Consider the following 18,661-nt stretch of genomic DNA (forward strand, 5'->3'; position numbering starts at 1 on the left):
GGAACTGTTTCTCACCCTAGACCTGGAACCAGTACCCCCCGAACCCACCCAAGGCTGCCTCCTGGACCCAGCAGGCGGAGAAGGGACCTCTGGTGAGTGTACCTTTTAAAATACTATACATGGTTTAAAAGCAAGCATGTGAAAGGATTACTTTGCCCTGGCATTTGCGGTTCTCCTAGATGTAGTCCTAAAGCCTTTGCAAAAGGTTTCTGGGGAGGGCAGCCTTATTGCGTCCTTCATGGTAGGACACTTTACCACTCCAGGCCAGTAACACGTACTCGGGAATCATTGTAGAACAAAGCATTACAGTGTATGTTTGCTGGCATTCAAACAACATCCGTTCTTTATCTCTCTGTGTTATCCTCAGGAGAGTGAGATATAATTCATGGTCACCTGGTTGAAATAGAGTGCTTTTCTTCAGGGGACACTCAGAGGAGCCCATTCCTGCTGGGCTGTTTGCCTGTGGCTAAACAGAAATGTTCCCCGCTGTTAGCCACAGGGAGGGGGGAAGGTTGAGGGGGTAGTCACGCGGTGGGAGGAGGCAAAATGCGACCTTGTAACAAAAGCACATGTGCTATGTATGTAATGTTAACAGCAAGGTTTACTCTGAAAGAGTGTAGCCACTGTTTTATAAAATGTGTCTTTTTAAATACCGCTGTCCCTTTTTTTTTCTCCACCAGCTGCATGTGTTTCAATGATCACAGGATCTTCTCCTTCCCAGAGGCTAGTGAAACTTAGAAAGAAAAAAAAACGCACTCGCGATGAAATGTTCTCCGAGCTCATGCTGTCCTCCCACACTGACAGAGCACAGACGAATGCGTGGAGGCAAATAATGTCAGAGTGCAGGAAAGCACAAAATTACAGGGAAGTAGAGTGAACCAAGGGGCGGGGGGTTTCATCAAGGAGAAACAAACAGAACTTTCACACCGTAGCCTGGCCAGTCATGAAACTGGTTTTCAAAGCTTCTCTGATGCGTACCGCGCCCTCCTGTGCTCTTCTAACCGCCCTGGTGTCTGGCTGCGCGTAACCAGCAGCCAGGCGATTTGCCTCAACCTCCCACCCCGCCATAAACGTCTCCCCCTTACTCTCACAGATATTGTGGAGCACACAGCAAGCAGTAATAACAGTGGGAATATTGGTTTCGCTGAGGTCTAAGCGAGTCAGTAAACTGCGCCAGCGCGCCTTTAAACGTCCAAATGCACATTCTACCACCATTCTGCACTTGCTCAGCCTGTAGTTGAACAGCTCCTGACTACTGTCCAGGCTGCCTGTGTACGGCTTCATGAGCCATGGCATTAAGGGGTAGGCTGGGTCCCCAAGGATACATATAGGCATTTCAACATCCCCAACAGTTATTTTCTGGTCTGGGAATAAAGTCCCTTCCTGCAGCTTTTGAAACAGACCAGAGTTCCTGAAGATGCGAGCATCATGCACCTTTCCCGGCCATCCCACGTTGATGTTGGTGAAACGTCCCTTGTGATCCACCAGAGCTTGCAGCACTATCGAAAAGTACCCCTTGCGGTTTATGTACTCGGCGGCTTGGTGCTCCGGTGCCAAGATAGGGATATGGGTTCCGTCTATAGCCCCACCACAGTTAGGGAATCCCATTGCAGCAAAGCCATCCACTATGACCTGCACATTTCCCAGGGTCACTACCCTTGATATCAGCAGATCTTTGATTGCGTGGGCTACTTGCATCACAGCAGCCCCCACAGTAGATTTGCCCACTCCAAATTGATTCCCAACTGACCGGTAGCTGTCTGGCGTTGCAAGCTTCCACAGGGCTATCGCCACTCGCTTCTTAACTGTGAGGGCTGCTCTCATCTTGGTATTCATGCGCCTCAGGGCAGGGGAAAGCAAGTCACAAAGTTCCATGAAAGTGCCCTTACGCATGCAAAAGTTTCGCAGCCACTGGGAATCGTCCCAGACCTGCAACACTATGCGGTCCCACCAGTCTGTGCTTGTTTCCCGAGCCCAGAATCGGCGTTCCACAGCATGAACCTGCCCCATTAGCACCATGATGCATGCATTGGCAGGGCCCATGCTTTCAGAGAAATCTGTGTCCATGTCCTGATCACTCACGTGACCGCGCTGACGTCGCCTCCTCGCCCGGTATCGCTTTGCCACGTTCTGGTGCTGCATATACTGCTGGATAATGCGTGTGGTGTTTAATGTGCTCCTAATTGCCAAAGTGAGCTGAGCGGCCTCCATGCTTGCCTTGGTATGGCGTCCGCACAGAAAAAAGGCGCGGAACGATTGTCTGCCGTTGCTCTGATGGAGGGAGGGGCGACTGACGACACGGCTTACAGGGTTGGCTTCAGGGAGCTAAAATCAACAAAGGGGGTGCCTGTACATCAAGGAGTATTTCAGGCAGGACTGCACGGAGGGTTCCAATAAGAAATGGTGCACCTAAGTTATCGTTCTTATTGGAACAAGGAGGTTAGCCTGGCCTCTGATTGATACATGGCTAGATTTACCTCGCTGCACCTTCTCTGTGAGTGACTGCAGTGTGATCTAGAGGAATGAGTCCCCTAGACAGGGGAGGAGGCAAATGAGTACAAAACAAATCTGGTCTATTTCTTGTTCTGAGCCACTCCATCTATCTTTTACATCTTTGGCTGGCAGCAGACGGTGCAGAAGGACTGCATGCCATCCACATCTCATGGCTGCTCGGCAGAAGATGGTACATTACGACTGCTAGCCATCTTCATCTCTTGCGTGCCTGGCAGAAGATGGTACAATACGACTGCTAGCAATCCTCATCTCTTGCCTGCCTGGCAGAAGATGGTACAGTACGACTGCTAGCAGTCCGTATCGCCTGCCCGCTCACCATAAGACGGTTCAATAGGACTGACTGCAGGACTAAAGAGAATGACCTGGTCAAGTCACTCCAAATTTAGTCCCTGCGCCCATGTCTGCCCAGGCGCTCCCAGCCGACGTGGCCAGGAGCACCTCGGACACGACGAGGACGACTACCAGTCATATTGCACCGTCTGCTGCCAGAAGGCAATGGGTTGCTGCTACTGTGCAGCAAAGCCGTACCGCGTCTGCCAGCACCCAGGAGACATAGGGTGACGGTTACCTGAGCGGGCTCCATGCTTGCCGTGGTATGGCGTCTGCACAGGTAACTCAGGAAAAAAGGCGCGAAATGATTGTCTGCCCTTGCTTTCACGGAGGGAGGGAGGGAACGGGGGGCCTGACGATATGTACCCAGAACCACCCGCGACAATGTTTTAGCCCCATCAGGCATTGGGATCTCAACCCAGAATTCCAATGGGCAGCGGAGACTGCGGGAACTGTGGGATAGCTACCCACAGTGCAACGCTCCGGAAGTCGACTCTAGCCTCGGTACTGTGGAAGCGCTCCGCCGAGTTAATGCACTTAATGCACTTAGAGCATTTTCTGTGGGGACACACACACTCGAATATATAAAACCGATTTCTAAAAAACCGACTTCTATAAATTCGACCTTATTCCGTAGTGTAGACATACCCTAAGTAAAACTTTCCAAAGAATGGGAGAGCCAGAGGAAATATTAAGAGATGAATGGAAATATGGGTCCCTGAAAAAACAGTATTTTATTAGAGTCTCATAGGGCAATGAAAGATCTGGGGCAGGCAGTTTAGGAGACCATTTGGTTTTGGAATAAATCTCAAAGTCCAAGCTGGTATCACACATACTAAAACCAAATTCCAGTTGGAGGGTTTTGTGTCCTTTAGTGAAGTCTCTGAGGCACCAATCCTACAAACACGTACACATTTGTGTCTAAGAGTACTTCATGGAAGCGTATAGCCCTGTTGACTTCAATGGGACTACTCAGTGTAAGAGTTTGCAAGATAGGGGATTAAGATAATAAGCAAAACCTTTATTTCTAAATGATGGATTCTGGCTATGACGTTTCATTTATGCTCCAGCCCATGAGACCAAGCTCTTTCTAAACAACCAGAAATGGGCCTCAGATGCAAAATTTTCTATCTGGATTTTCAGCCCCATAAAGTTTAGGGGCGTTTGAATCTGTGACTTTGGTTTGGTCCCATCCCTAGAAACCGTTAACTGTTGTGTAATCCCTAATGCATTCTGGAAGACTTCTGTATTATGCTTAGTTATGGGAGCAGCCTACTTACATCCTGTTTCAAATTCACTTACATTAGGCAGAGCCTGGAAAAAGTGTCCTACTTTCATCACTACCACTAGCATTACGGATGCTCCAATTAGTGCTGCAAACTGAACAGAGATATTGTGTTAGAGATGCATTCCCGACCTGACCATGTGTTGCTCCCCTGCTGAGCTCCTCAGATATCGAAGGCTGTATGGCCACCAGCCACGCATCTTATTGAGGGAAGAAACTAATGCAGGATTTCACATTACAGCGGGAAATAGTACTGCAAAAGTACTCTTGCTTTGTCCAACCCTCCAGCTCTAAAGCGCCAGCTTTCACTGTGCGGTTCAACCCATTGGACTAATCCCACTCAGAGGATTCTGAAAGAGTCTGGTGACGTTGTATGTCACTCAGATACACTCTTCTTTTCAGCTGAAGGACCATTTGCCCACAAACAGTATACGCAGGGGGATTTGAGACCGCCTTCAAGTAAGGAAAGGGGCAAAGGAAACTGTGTGCTTCTGATTGCAAGATCACCACTATTAAGCCCTAGCACAGGAGTTGCAGCAACAGTAGATGACCCATCATGTTCTGCTCCAGATACTACAGAACTAGCAGTCTATGATCATGTAATTAAAGACTACATGTTAATGCAGAAGCATAAGGGGACGGAATTAACGTTGCACAGGCAGAATTGTGAAAAGTGGTGTTTACAGAAGTCTGTAAATTGCTTGGATGAAAACCAGGGCTCTAGTGGAATTATATTGATCCTAGAGGAGGGTCTGGAAGCTTGACCTCCTGATCAGGTATCGCAGCTCATAAAACCAACCCAACTCACCTGTGTTTTTCCACCTGTCTTCTCCTGAATGACAGTCCCTGAAATAGCACAGCTGACGGCAAAGCTTTTGAAAAATGAACTGAAGATATTGCATAGCCCTATAGCCATGAGCTCCTATAAAGCACAGACAAAACAAAAACACACAACCCCAAAACTTACTTACTTATAGTAACTGTGGTTTTTTTCAAGAGTGATATTACTGTCTGCTCCCGTTTATTGGATGCCCACCTGTACTGCTTGGCTTTGGGGATGTTTTGAAAAGCAGGGCTAAGGCGCTCCCTTTCATTGTACCACATGTTCACACCTGAAGCACTGACCTCAACAACTTCAGTTCCTTCTTCTAAAAGAGTCCTTTGAGAGTGAACTCTAGCCCCCTGAATGATATGACACCCCAGTTAACATGCACAGCATAATGTACCTATGCAAATGCTGGGTGCAAATGACATGCCCTTTGTAGTCATCCCCGAAGGCTACAAGAAGTCATGCTGACTTCCTACCTGCCTTAGTTCCATCCTAATAAAATCTCAATGCCTTCGTAAGAAGCTAAATATGAAATGGCGCAAGCTTGCTAGTTACTAACCAGAGTACACTAGAAATAATGGAGTTTGAGGCCAAAGACTTCCCATATCATCACTCCAGACAGAGAAGATCCTTGCACCAACAGGTGGCTACAGAAAGGAAGGAAATGAGGCTATTCAGCCCTTTTATAACCTTGGCTATTAATGTTTGGGTGCTGTGCACTTTGAACAGGTTCCAAAATTCATTGGCATAAGCGGGGGGTGCACCCCACAATTAGGAACATACAGAGGTCAGGTTGTAGAAGAAGTAGCTGTTTTAGCCTGGCCTCTCCAACCCCTCTACCATATCCCATATCTTTCTTCAGGGGCAAACAAACATCCGTATGCATGTGATTGGTTTCAGGCAGGGTGCTGGAAGTCACCCATTGTTTTAGCCTTTCTCAGCTCGTACACTGCTTCAGATAGTTGTGATTCCAGTGCTCTTCCTCCTGTTGGGAAGGTCGCTGAGTTGCTGTAAAGCCACTGGGCTGCATTTCTGCTCTGCCCCTAGGACTCCCCCCACACTCCGAGACAGTTAGTGGCTTTGGTAAGTGACAAGTAAGTCCGGGTTGGCCGGCCTAGGAAGCATGTGAGGTTGTGCTCTCACCTGGTTGCTGGAGATGTTGTAGTTGTGAATACAAGCGTACCTCTTTCCCACGAAAATGAGAAGGAAGTAGCTTACAATAGCCAGGGAGAAGGCATGGGCTACAATCCTGCTCAAATTTGATAAGTCTGGCAGCGTAGGAGGCAGAAACCTGGAATAGCAGAGAATAAATTGTCTTAATCTTGTTCTGTGCCTTACGTACAGTTCCCCTGTTCAGGCCCTCAGCCGACGGCATTCAGAACTCTTCAGGGGATGCTCTGAATCTTGTTGGGGTGATCACTGCCATCTCACGAGAATCCCTTGATGGGTCTGTGCACAGTAAATGTAAGTCAGTAATCTGTGGAGAATACTGTTTAAGAGAGGAGCAGATGGAGGGTGGATCAAAGAGCATGCAAGTAGCCTCTTTCTAACCAGCATAGCCACAGGAGCGGGGTAGGATGCCAAGCATTACCTTAAGCACTAGGCAGAGACCTGGCTAACACACAGAGTAGCATTTCATGGCCCTATGGGAGGTGGGAGAGAGCTACTAGTTGGGGTGTGTCTAGGCTCCCCTATCTACATGTTGCCTTCGGCAGCACACAATGAAGGGAGCACAGACTGCATCTATTTTCAGCAGCAATAAGGATCGTTGCTGAATGTGTTTCACCCAGAGCCCTCCTCTCAGAAATATCCTGCACTGCACTTTCCACTTGGCTTCTACTGCTGGTCTATAACCTCTTGGGGCCTGAATTTCAACCTCTTGTAAAATAAGGATATTTAATATCTCAATTGCAGGGATAGTGGGAGGTTTAGTTCATTAATGTTTGTAAAATACTTTAAGTCCATTGCAAGGCAAGCCCAATGTAAAGAAAAATGACCAGGAGGGAAAAAAAAAGACATTTGGAAAAACAAAACAAAAAACCCCCACAAACAAGAACCTTTCTCTACAATTTAAAATAAAATTTAATCTAAAATGTAAATAAATAAAATTAAATTTGTGGATGGTAAATAATGGTGAGGAAAGGGCAGACATACAGAACAATTTGGATTACTTGGTAAGATGGGCCCATTCAAACCAAATGTTTTCATAAAGCCAAATGCAAAGTCATACATCTAGGAACAAGGAATACAGACCATCTCTCTCTCTCTCTCTCTCTTGAGTACGTTTTCATTCATAACTGGAAATTACCAACCTGTGTGGAACCATTTTGGCTGCAAGCATACTGGATTCGGCATGCAGATGCACATGGTTAGCAATAATGGTGATTGTAATAATCTGGGAAGGAAAACAGGAAAATTATATTATAGATAGTAAATTCTGGGGGGAAGGGGGCAGAGACTGTCTTTTCATACATGTTATATAATACTTCCTTAAGAAATACACCAAAAGAAATGCAGTTTCTAGTGTGTGATAATGGAAGATGAGGAGAAAGCTAAACACTTGCTTACAAAATTCCATCATAACTTAACTATGGAATGTTCAAAATTCCACAAGAATAATTACAGAAGCTACCTACAGATTCTTTCTGCAAGTGGAAATATATGAGAACCTTGAAATAACCTGTAAAATGTTCTTTTCAATAAAATACATAACTACTGGCACTTCTGAACTTCTTGCAGGTGACCATGATTATGATGTGGCACTACATAAGGAGATATTACAATTAACTTTATTATTGACTTGACAATTTTTGAACACTAAAGAGTTAAAGTGTTCTTTCTCCAGTTGTTAAATTAATAACAAAGCAGGATAGAAACCAGTTTACAATCTCCAATCTTGGATTCCGACATGGCCATTGTCACAAATGCGCCCTATTCTACGAAGTGCTGAGTAACCTCAACTTCCGCTAACATCAATCACAGTTGGACTCTAAGTACCTTATTCCTGGGGAAAAGTACCTCTGACCCGCTGAACTTTCAGACTTCTGGCTGAGCAAAATGGTCAGAGTTTTCCTTTCAGCCTTTTTTAAACTATTTTTACATTTAATATTTTTGATCATTAAAAAAAAAGACGCAGGAGAAGAAAAAGAGAAAGAGAAAAAGTAAACGAAAGATGACACCAACAAAATCTGACTCCACAGCTGGAGCCTGTCTCTAAAATAGAATGAGTCTGAACATCCCCAACATCTGGGAAGGTTCAGACTCAGACCCGGATTTAGAAACCCCAGTGAGTGTTTGGATGCAAGGTTCTAATTTTGCTCACAATAAATAAAGATAAGAGGTTCAAACTCTGATCAAGACGGGAGACCTGGTGTTTTGATTTGCGCCAATTTCTGAATAATACTTTGCATTTATACAGCACTTTACAGACATTAGTTACTCCTCACAGCATCCTCAGGAGGCAGGGATGCAGAGATTTAGTAATTGTCCAAAGCCACTCTGCAAATCCGTGGCAGAGCAGATAATGGGACTTGGGAGCTCCTGGTTCACAGCCCTGTGCTCTAACCACAAGACCAAGCTACCTCTCATATAGTGAGACTTTGCTGGTTTCTGTTAATTTTAGTTATCATAGTGGACATATGGAGAAGACTTACCAGGAGAAGTTCCATAGGGAATGCAACAGGACTGTGCTTGTAAGTTATCTTGATACAATTGCTGATCCTCAGCATGACTAGGCCAACCAAAAATAGCAATATACTGGTGGCATTAGCCTTTGGGAGAGCCACGCAATACTGAAACAGGTTCTGAATGGGAAACATCACAGAGAGGATGAGAAGGGGATATTACAGCGTTTTTTATATGAGCTGGCATTTCACACTCTGTAAAGGATGACAAAGGATGCCCTTGTATTTCAACTAGTAGGCCCTTCTGTGACAAAAGTATCTTTAATGGGAAGAGGGAGACAGCTACTAAGAACACAGCAAGATTTTAAAAATATGTTTTCTATAGAGAGCAATACAGAAAATAACAGCACAGATATGGCTTTGTACTTCTCATTGTATTTTCTAAAGTGAGTAGAGAACCCTCTCCAGCCCCTCTCTCCTCCTAGCATCCAGAAAATCTGCATACACTGTATAGTACACCCACCTACGAAGAGTGAACGTAGCTACGGTTGAGACTTGCCTAATTTCTCCCCTAGCAATGTGCTTATACTGAAATTATCTTAATTTCTGAAGCTGTTCATTCCCTTCCCCTCCAAGGGGCAGGCACGTCTCTGAACCAAGTGTCTGGTTTACTCACGTAGAAAATGGCCAGGGGGCCCATATGGAAGTTGATCACAATCCCGAAGATGAAGGAGAACTGGGATACGATGACATGCAGCGCTGCTGCAGTGAGGTAAGAATCAATGAGGGTCTTTGGCAGATAGGTTGTGACAAACCCCAAGCAGAAGCAGCCTAAAAGCAACTGAAAGGAAGGCAAGAGAGGAATGAGAAGTGGTGGCACAAAGGGGACTGAGCCTGACACTAAGTGATCAGCTACTTTGGAACCTAATCCTTAACTCTCCAACACCCTCCTTGTCCTTTATACACCAAAGGCCTGATTCTCCACTGCTTTACACCAGGTGAACTCATTTGTACCTGTTGCATCCATTTTGCACAATGAGTAAAACACTACTAAAGCAGCTTGATAGCATTTTTCATCCACTTTGTACAGGTATAAATGACTACATAAAAGTGCAAGCAGTGGAGAATCAGGCTGCCAAATGCAAAGCATTTAACTCTAACTATCCAGTATCACACAAGGAGATTCTCTGGCCTCCACTTTTGATCGGATGGATTAGAAATAATTCCAAGACAAAAAACAATGTTAAAGAGAAATTAAGAGTCGGTATAGAAATCAGTACATGTAAGGGTAAATCCTTATAAGAACATGGCAGTTAAGAGAAAAATCTACTAGAAAAGGAAAGACATTCAGATTTAAGGTTAAAACTTACAAGAAACCCAAATATTTGAAAGCATGGAAATCCACAGATAAATTACCAAAACTACCAGGCATCACTGGCAAGAGACAAGAACTGACAAGTGGGGCGAGGCAGAGCAATAAAGAATCTTAAAGGTGGAGTCAAAAAGCTGAAATTTGATGCAGTAGAAAATGGAGAACCAGTGAAGAGATTGAACTGGGGCGTGTGTACAGGTGTTTTGGAGGGACTGAACAGAACAGGCAATCACTGAGTGATCCATCCCCTGTTGTCCACTCTCAGCTTCCAGCAGTTCTTGTGTGGACAGAAAAAAATCCTGATTCAGGAAATATTATGGAGGAGGATGTACCAGGATTTGAAAATGAATTGAATGTGTGGGTCAAGGAGTAGAGGCACTTTAACATATCTTGGTCGGAAATCCTAAGAGGAAAAAGATCGAGAGCCCTGTGTTCAATGCACTGCAAAAAATATATATTCAAACGTGTGTGCTGGGAAAGTTTAACCTCTTGGTAGTTCTAGTTCCCTGGTTTGTACAATGTCCATCAAGGCCACATCCATCGGGAGCTAAAAGGAATGCAACTTCTACCTGGATGATCCCAGTCAGAAATGTCGTTGATGCAGTAAGTGTCAAGGCTTCCATGTAACTTTTCATATAATTTGCATCTGAGAAATTGGCAAAGGTTCCATTAGCAGTCAATATAGGGCTGAAATTCAGAGTCTTCAGAACATCTGCCACCATTGCATTCAGAATGCTGAATGAACCTGTGACCAACAGAAGCAGAGAACAGAGAAGAAGGTTGTGTGATTCCCTGCAACCACAAGTCCATTTTTCACCCCCACCCATGCACTAGAAGGTCTATTTTCACCATCTGTGTGTGTTTGTTTGTGTGTGTGTGTGTGTGTGTATATACATTCACACACACTTCTTAATAGCTATATAAAATGATGTCTGAAACACTGATTCTCACACACCTCCCTCCCAAGTATATGAAATTCCTGATATATCATTCAAAAGCAGATTACATCTACAACCTCACAAACATGAACTATCAAGTTGTTCAGATGCATGACCAAAGATTATTTCAATACAAACTCTAAACAAGCTTTTACCCCACTGTCAAATAGACTGAAAAGTGAATGTGAAAGAAGTTAGCTGAAGAAGGAAGTGTAGCTCTGGCTCAAAGACTAGAGGGCACCCTATACCCACTTATTGTGATACAGTGGCCAACCTTTTCACCTGAAAGGAAGGGAAAACAAAGAAGGAGGTTTAGGATCAAAACCATTGCCAAAAAATAAATTGCCAGGACTCTGTTCACAGATTTATGTCTCCAGTCCATTTGTTTGTTGATCTCTTTGTACAAATTTCTCTCTTTCTCGTGTGTTTGTATGTATTGTGAATATATAATTCAGAAGAGTGCAGAACCATGAAGGATGTGATGGTGGCAAGCAGCTGTGTGACCCCCACGAGCAGACCAGAAGCCAAATTGTGACTCTCAGTCTGGTTCCCCACTTGCTCTCGGGGATGGTGGGGGAGAGAAGGAAGGAAGAGTATTCTGCGCAAGCCCTGCTGTGTCTGGTGCTGATTACTCTTCCACGGCATTCTGGCTCTCTCCTCTGTGCTGGTACTTGTGATGTGGATAGTCCATGCAAGGAAGTAAGTGGACACCTTACTCCCTTGTGCGGGCATACAAGGTAGTCCACAGTTGAGTCCTAAGTGATTTCCTCAGGATCATACAACAAGACAGTTACAGAACTGGAACCGAACCCAAGCAGGTGACTAGGAGTGAGGATGCTCACTCCAAGACCATGCTACCAAGTAAGATCAAATAGATGAGACAAAGATAGATATAGGCACCTCCCACACCCTTTAATGACAACTCTGCACATGACCCCATAAGTCCTGGAGACCCAATTCACAGAGCAGAGTAAAACTTACCAATGGAGATATGGTGCGAAGTCCCGAATATGACATATGTTAATGAACAGCAGAATGCAGAATAGAAGCCATTGACAACCGGTAGTGGTAACCTCGTTAACAAAACTCCTGACAGTCCTGGAGGAGAAACATACATTTCTAAAAGCAAAGTGTACCTGGCAAGATTTTATCTTCTACTTTTATTTTTGAAGTGAAACTCTGCTTGTGAAAAAGTGCCTGCCTGGCAGCCTTGAAGAATGAAGCTCCGTATTGATTGACAGAACAGGCACAGCACAAGCAGCAAAGCAAGGTTCCCTCATACTGACCCAGTACTGTCTCCATCTGTGTCTGGAGAAGCCACCTCCACAGGTGACAGGACAGTTCAGCCCCCATAATCCATTCTGCCGAGAAGGCAAGAATTGAGACTGACAACTATGGGGCCAGTTAGTGTCAAACCTCGTGGTTGTTTTGTGACATGGGCCCCTGTTAACTAGAAACTGGACTTAGAACCACAAACTCATTTCACTTAGGTCACCTAACGATGATCAGATGCTAAAAGTTTTATGACAGGTTTCAGAGTAACAGCCGTGTTAGTCTGTATTAGCAAAAAGAAAAGAAAATGGCCCAACTTGATTATCATACACATTGTAAGGAGAGTGATCACTTTAGATAAGCTATTACCAGCAGGAGAGTGGGGTGGGGGGGAGAGAAAACCTTTTGTAGGGGTAGACACCCATTTTTTCATGGTTTGTGTGTATAAAAAGATCTTCTGTACTTTCCACTGAATGCATCCGATGAAGTGAGCTGTAGCTCATGAAAGCTTACGCTCAAATAAATTGGTTAGTCTCTAAGGTGCCACAAGTACTCCTTTTCTTTTTTAAAAGTTTTATATATCTGGCCAATTAAATTGCACTAAAAAGTATGAAAAATATGATTCACAGCAGTCTGATGTTTTGTTCCTGCTCACTTGAAGCAAGCAGTTCAGCAAAAGCAGGTGACTACCAAATTCTCTTTGTAATTCATTTAGTAAATTATTGGTGGGCATGGAGGTGGTGTTCAGATACAGTTTGGGATTAGATTTAAAATGAGGACTGGGTTTGAGGCCAGATCAGGGCTTAGGGACAGGTTCCGTTTCAGAATGACTAACAGTGAAGTCTGAGCATTGTTTTTTGAGATTTTAGGCCCAATGGACGGAAATCTTGAAAGCTCAGTTGTTCTCATGGTATCTGAGACATATCTGAATATAACTGGAAAATAAGTCCCTTCTGGTTTTAGATATGACCCAGGAACTGAACCATGTGGTGGATTCTATCAGGATTCTAACAGATTCAAGTTTCTGGCTCAACATACCATCTTCTATATAGGTCTCCTTTCAGTTTTACCTCCAGAAGTTGGAGATAGGTCATCCAGAAAGGTCCTAGAGGGTCCTGATCAACATTATTGGAACCTGTAGCTGAGCTGTAAACCTCATTGTCACAAAGAATACTAATAAAATACTCAAAAAGAAAAGGAGGACTTGTGGCACCTTAGAGACTAACAAATTTATTTGAGCATAAGCTTTCGTGAGCTTACAGCTGAGCTGTAGCTCATGAAAGCTTATGCTCAAATAAATTTGCTGTGGTACCTTAGAGACTAACAAATTTATTTGAGCATAAGCTTTCGTGAGCTTACAGCTGAGCTGTAGCTCACGAAAGCTTATGCTCAAATAAATTTGTTAGTCTCTAAAGTACCACAAGTCCTCCTTTTCTTTTTGTGGATACAGACTAACACGGCTGCTACTCTGAAACCTAATAAAATACTGAATCTTAGAAGGCGTACATGTGTGTATGCATATTTGTTTGAGAGCACATGTGTGCCTCTCTGTGTATGTCTAATATTGTGCATAAGAGTAAATGCTGAGTACAAATACAAACATATGTATGCAGATGTTTACAGGCCTGTACATAGCAGGCTATAAATTCAGTTAAGGAAATTTGATGTCAACTTGAAGCCCATTGTATATTCCCCAATAAAAGCTATGTTAAGATGGCGGTAAAGACTGAAAGTATGTATCAGTAATTTAGGGGTAAAATACATTACAGGGATGTTACCATTATTCCAGAACTAAGCATTATAAATCCTGGAAATTCAGAGTTCACGTCAAACTTTAAAAAAATACAAACATGTCAAGGAATGGAAACAAACAGTCAGGGCATTCAAACAATCTTAATTCTGCCCTGTATTTAAACCATTCAATAACCATATGATTTTTATTAAGGCATTTTAGTGTTTAGATTAAAGTAAGTTTTAGAGACAAATTAGTTTTTTTCCCCTCTCACAGCATCCGTTGTTTAAGAAATTTTATCTCAGCTCATTAATTGTAAATTCTCAGAAAATGTATTCTGTAATCAAAGAGTAAATGCTGTAACTTTGGGGAGAATACATTGTGTTCTTCATTCATAACAAAGTGGTTGAATCCCTACTTTAAGCAAATAAACAAACAAACAAGTAAACACAAACTTAACTATGGAACAATGAGCAGTGCTTCCATACTAGGATAAGCATATGCAAATGTACACAAGCATACACATGTGAGCTGAAAAAGCTACTTTCAAATTCATCCCCCAAAACTAATTCTGCAAGTGCGCATACACATGCATACCCACGTCAATGTGTGCATATATGCAAGATGCATACCTGAAAAACAGGCGCACTTGCATGTACAAAAAAGCACGCATATACAAACTCTATCCACTTTAGGACCCTACATGACTGGAGAATAAACTTCTGATCAGCCTAGGGAGAGTGGAGGAAAAATGAGGTGTGAATAAAAGGAAAAAGATGGAACGGGGAAGACACGCAAGAATATTTTTCTTTGCTTACCTTGTGGAATCTGGACCATCCCCACACTTAGGCCAGCATGTATATCGTTCAGGAACCATTCTCTGACTCGATATGCACACAACCAGTTCAGGATAGGAAACATCTTGAGTATGATCTTTCTGAATCTTGCCCAGGAGAATCTGAAAGGAACCAGACAAGTTCTGTGTGCACTGTTGTTCAGTAGTTCCACCTCTGTAGCTTCATACCAGGCCTTTGTCCTTTTTATGCCCAGAATTCATAGAGCTATGATTAACCCCTTTCAGGTCCTGTAGAGACATATAACATGAATGCAATGTAGTGATTCCTATGTCTGGTTCCCTTGCATTCCATTCAAATCAACAGCAAACATTTTATGTGTCACTCACATTAGTCTTTGAATTAAGATCCCCAACTCTGGACATACTGATTTCTTATTTTTGGTACCAAAGAGGATAAGCGGAAAACAGTGCTTAGATTCCTGCTATTCTGATGAGGGTGGAAAACTGGAAATGATAAAATCTTTGAAAACTGAGGTGAAAAAGACTTATTAAGTCCCCATGTCCATCTACCACAGGGAACAGTCAAATTTGTTTCTCGTACTATATTCGGTAATACGGGGATGTCAAACTGATGGCCTGCAGTCAGGATTAAGAACATAAGAATGGCCATACTGGGTCAGACTAATGGTCCATCTAGCCCAATATCCTGTCTTCCGACAGCAGCTGGTGTCAGATGCTTCAGAGGGAGTGAAGAGAATAGGGCATAGAATATAAGAGAATAGAATTATTGAGTAATCCATCTGCTGTCATTCAATCACAGCTTCTAGCAGGCAGAGGTTTAGGGACACTCAGAACATGGGTTTGGGTCCCTGACCAGCTTGGCTAATAGATACTGATAGACCTATCTGCCATGAACTTATCCAATTATTTTTTGAACCCAGTTATACTTTTGGCTTTTGCAGCATCCCCTGGCAATGAGTTCCACTGGGCATTGGGTCACATAATGCATTTATATGGTCCACATATCTTTATCAGAGTTTCTAATAACTAAGCTTTCATTTAAAAAAAAGAGCAAGTTTCTAGTCCTCATGTATGCAATAACGCTCCAAAGTGAACCAAATGTAATTGATGCAGCATCTGCCCAAGTCTGCAGACAGCCTGAAACAGTGACTTTGAGGAGTAAACTTCCATCTTCCCTATTAATCTGATTGGACTGTCAACTTTAAAGCCCAGTTATGACACTTTGATGTCAAGATTAACTATTTAATCACTGATCATTGTCGTGGACAGAATGGGGGCATGGGGAGTGATTGAACTTCAATGAAGAAAAGGAGTACTTGTGGCTACAGCTGTAGCTCATGAAAGCTTATGTTCAAATAAATTTGTTAGTTTCTAAGGTGCCACAAGTACTCCTTTTCTTCTTGCGAATACAGACTAACACGGCTGCTACTCTGAAACCTGAACTTCAATGGTCTGGCAGCTAGGAATGAAACACAGAGAAGGAACAGAAGAGACTCACAAAGATAGGGAAGTGGGCCAGACACTGTGAAAGGAGGATGAGGAAGCAAGAGAAACAAAAGGCAGAAACAACAGGCCTAAAGGGGGGCAGATTTTCTCAATGAATGATGAATGCAATAATAAAGCACTGAACAAATAATGTTGAGCTACTGCATAAAGGCCATATTCTCCTCTTGCTCTCTGTGCAAATCTCCTACTGACATCAGGGGGTAATACACAGACCTCAGTGTAAACTCCAGCTCTCAGACCATAACTAAATAGAATTCGACCCTCTCCTCCAAATAACTTTGATACCTTTGTTCTAGTACTTTGTCTGATCTCTCTTTTATTTAATATCTCATATGATGGAGCTTCCTTGATCTCTGTGAAGGACGTTTTTCTTTCTGATTATTCCTAAAGGTAAAGGAAGAGCTAGAAAAGGAGGCCAGGGATAAAATTGCACTCTTATTTACATCAATGTAAATCTAAAATGCCTCCACTCACCTCAGTGAAATTACTCCAGATTTACAACAGTGTAACAAAGCTGAATTTGACCCACAGTCTTAGTTAGCTTTGAACCTCAAGTCACACCAGGGTCACAAAACAGCAGGTGAAGCTTCAGCAGTCACTTCAGTTCTAGTGAGCAGTTGAAACAGGACACCAAGAAGTGATAATTCAGTGATGTTTCAGGAGACTTGGTCTCAACTTCTTTATAAGAACAGTGGTATGTAGGTGCTCCTATTAAGTGACTCAAGAATAAGGAACTCACCTAGTCCACTCACAGTGCTCTTTGTCGGCCAATCCACAGAACAATAACTGGTATTATTTCAAAAGGAAGCCCCTATCCTGATCTCCATATGGGAGAAAGGAAGTGTGCCCACGAAGAAAACCTACCACACGCAACCCCCTGATGAACCCAAATAAATCCCAATGACTGACAGAGTAAAGCCTGAGACAACACGGAGATGACAGTTCAGTCTGGGTGACAGAGTCCCACAACAAAACTAAAGGGAATGTGACAAATGATTTTCCAAACTTTGATTGGTTACTTTTTCCATGGTGGAAGAACAAGACATCCTCTGATGCTGCTGAAAGAGGCTCCTTTGTGGTCAGCACCTGCAACATCTCAGCATAGATGACAGGTTTCAGAGTAGCAGCCGTGTCAGTCTGTATTCGCAAAAAGAAAAGGAGTACTTGTGGCACCTTAGAGACTATCCAATTTATTTGAGCATAAGCTTTCGTGAGCTACAGCTCACTTCATCGGATGCATTCATGAAGTGAGCTGTAGCTCATGAAAGGTTATGCTCAAATTAATTTGTTAGTCTCTAAGGTGCCACAAGTCCTCCTTTTCTTTCAGCATAGATGGGTATTTTGAGTCTTTGTGTATATACTCTGGAGTGCAAGTCCCTACTGGGAAGAACAGGGTGGGGTTATATTAACTAATGCTGCATTTGCACACTCACCTCGCCCATCCTAGAAGGGAACCTTAGAGTGCAGCAGCAAGCAAGGCAGAATGAGGTAGAGCAATTTCTACCATACTCTTAGGAAACCTAGTCTCTTTCTACTCTAGGCAGGAACTGAAAGTGATACCTGGGAGAATTTAAACAAAAATAGCAAATACAAATGCCAGAAAAACCAGATGTAACCTTGTGTCTGCCAGCTAGGGTGGAAGGAAGCACCGGAGGGGACTGAAACAATTAGTAGAATCCCTCCTCACTATGCATAGCTGCCTCACATTACCACAACTGTGAAATGAAGAGAGACTCTTGTGGTCTGTAGGCAGGAACTCCCCCAGTGTTCTGGTAAACTTGACACACATGCAGGGCTGCCCCTGGCGGTGGGTGACACCCTGTGCACCAACATTTGGGGGCACTAAACCTTTGCATTCAGGGGTCCCAAATCCCTGATTTTGTGTGGGTTTTTTTCTCTCAACAGTTTTGCTTGATGGCTTTTGTTTTGCTCAGTCATCTGGAGGGCACCAGAAACATTTTCCATCTTTGGTGGGAAAACAGATACAGATGGCCCTGCTTACCTGCTCTAGACATGGGACTCTACAGTTTGGTGCTTTGATTAAGCTTCTATCAGTCACCTCTGTATTGTAGTACTGAGTTGGGGCTGCAGGAGGGTCAGTCGCTGCTTTTACATTGGTACGTGAACAGGCTCCTCAGTTTCTTCATACCTGCCAAATTCCTGGTATATTACTCACCTGCACTGGACCCTTCCTTGGATTCTGAAGTCCCTGTTCCTTGGGGAGGGAGTGTTTCTTTCATAGTTTTTCTGGAACTGCTCTTCAGTGTATATGCCTCTCTTGATTCTGTACTTCCCTAGCTGCCTGGGAGCGCTGACCGTCTCAGCATCTGGCTCCATGAGGTCACACTGATAGTGGGCAGTCAAAAACGTGGGAATAAGGGCAGGCGAGAGAGTGAAATCAAAGTCACTGTCCTTACCCGTGACACTGAAGGGAGGAAGGAGG

The 18,661-nt window shown here is 43.6% G+C and overlaps 1 protein-coding gene across 1 annotated transcript in view; it reads right to left on the reverse strand.

Moving 5' to 3' along the window:
* SLC26A8 (solute carrier family 26 member 8) overlaps window positions 1–18,661 on the reverse strand; it is a 32,132-nt gene extending 13,471 nt beyond the window's left edge. The window contains exons 1-10 of the mRNA XM_048826502.2: window positions 18,395–18,661; window positions 14,714–14,853; window positions 11,873–11,989; window positions 10,523–10,698; window positions 9,258–9,422; window positions 8,612–8,761; window positions 7,271–7,353; window positions 6,102–6,249; window positions 4,938–5,051; window positions 4,147–4,224 (exon numbers count right to left, since the gene is read on the reverse strand). Coding sequence (XP_048682459.2) covers window positions 4,147–4,224; window positions 4,938–5,051; window positions 6,102–6,249; window positions 7,271–7,353; window positions 8,612–8,761; window positions 9,258–9,422; window positions 10,523–10,698; window positions 11,873–11,989; window positions 14,714–14,853; window positions 18,395–18,555 — 1,332 coding nt within the window. The 5' untranslated portion in view covers window positions 18,556–18,661. The remainder of the gene's footprint in view (window positions 1–4,146; window positions 4,225–4,937; window positions 5,052–6,101; window positions 6,250–7,270; window positions 7,354–8,611; window positions 8,762–9,257; window positions 9,423–10,522; window positions 10,699–11,872; window positions 11,990–14,713; window positions 14,854–18,394) is intronic.

Source organism: Caretta caretta, chromosome 21 (assembly GCF_965140235.1).
Source record: "Caretta caretta isolate rCarCar2 chromosome 21, rCarCar1.hap1, whole genome shotgun sequence".
Taxonomy (NCBI): domain Eukaryota; kingdom Metazoa; phylum Chordata; order Testudines; family Cheloniidae; genus Caretta; species Caretta caretta.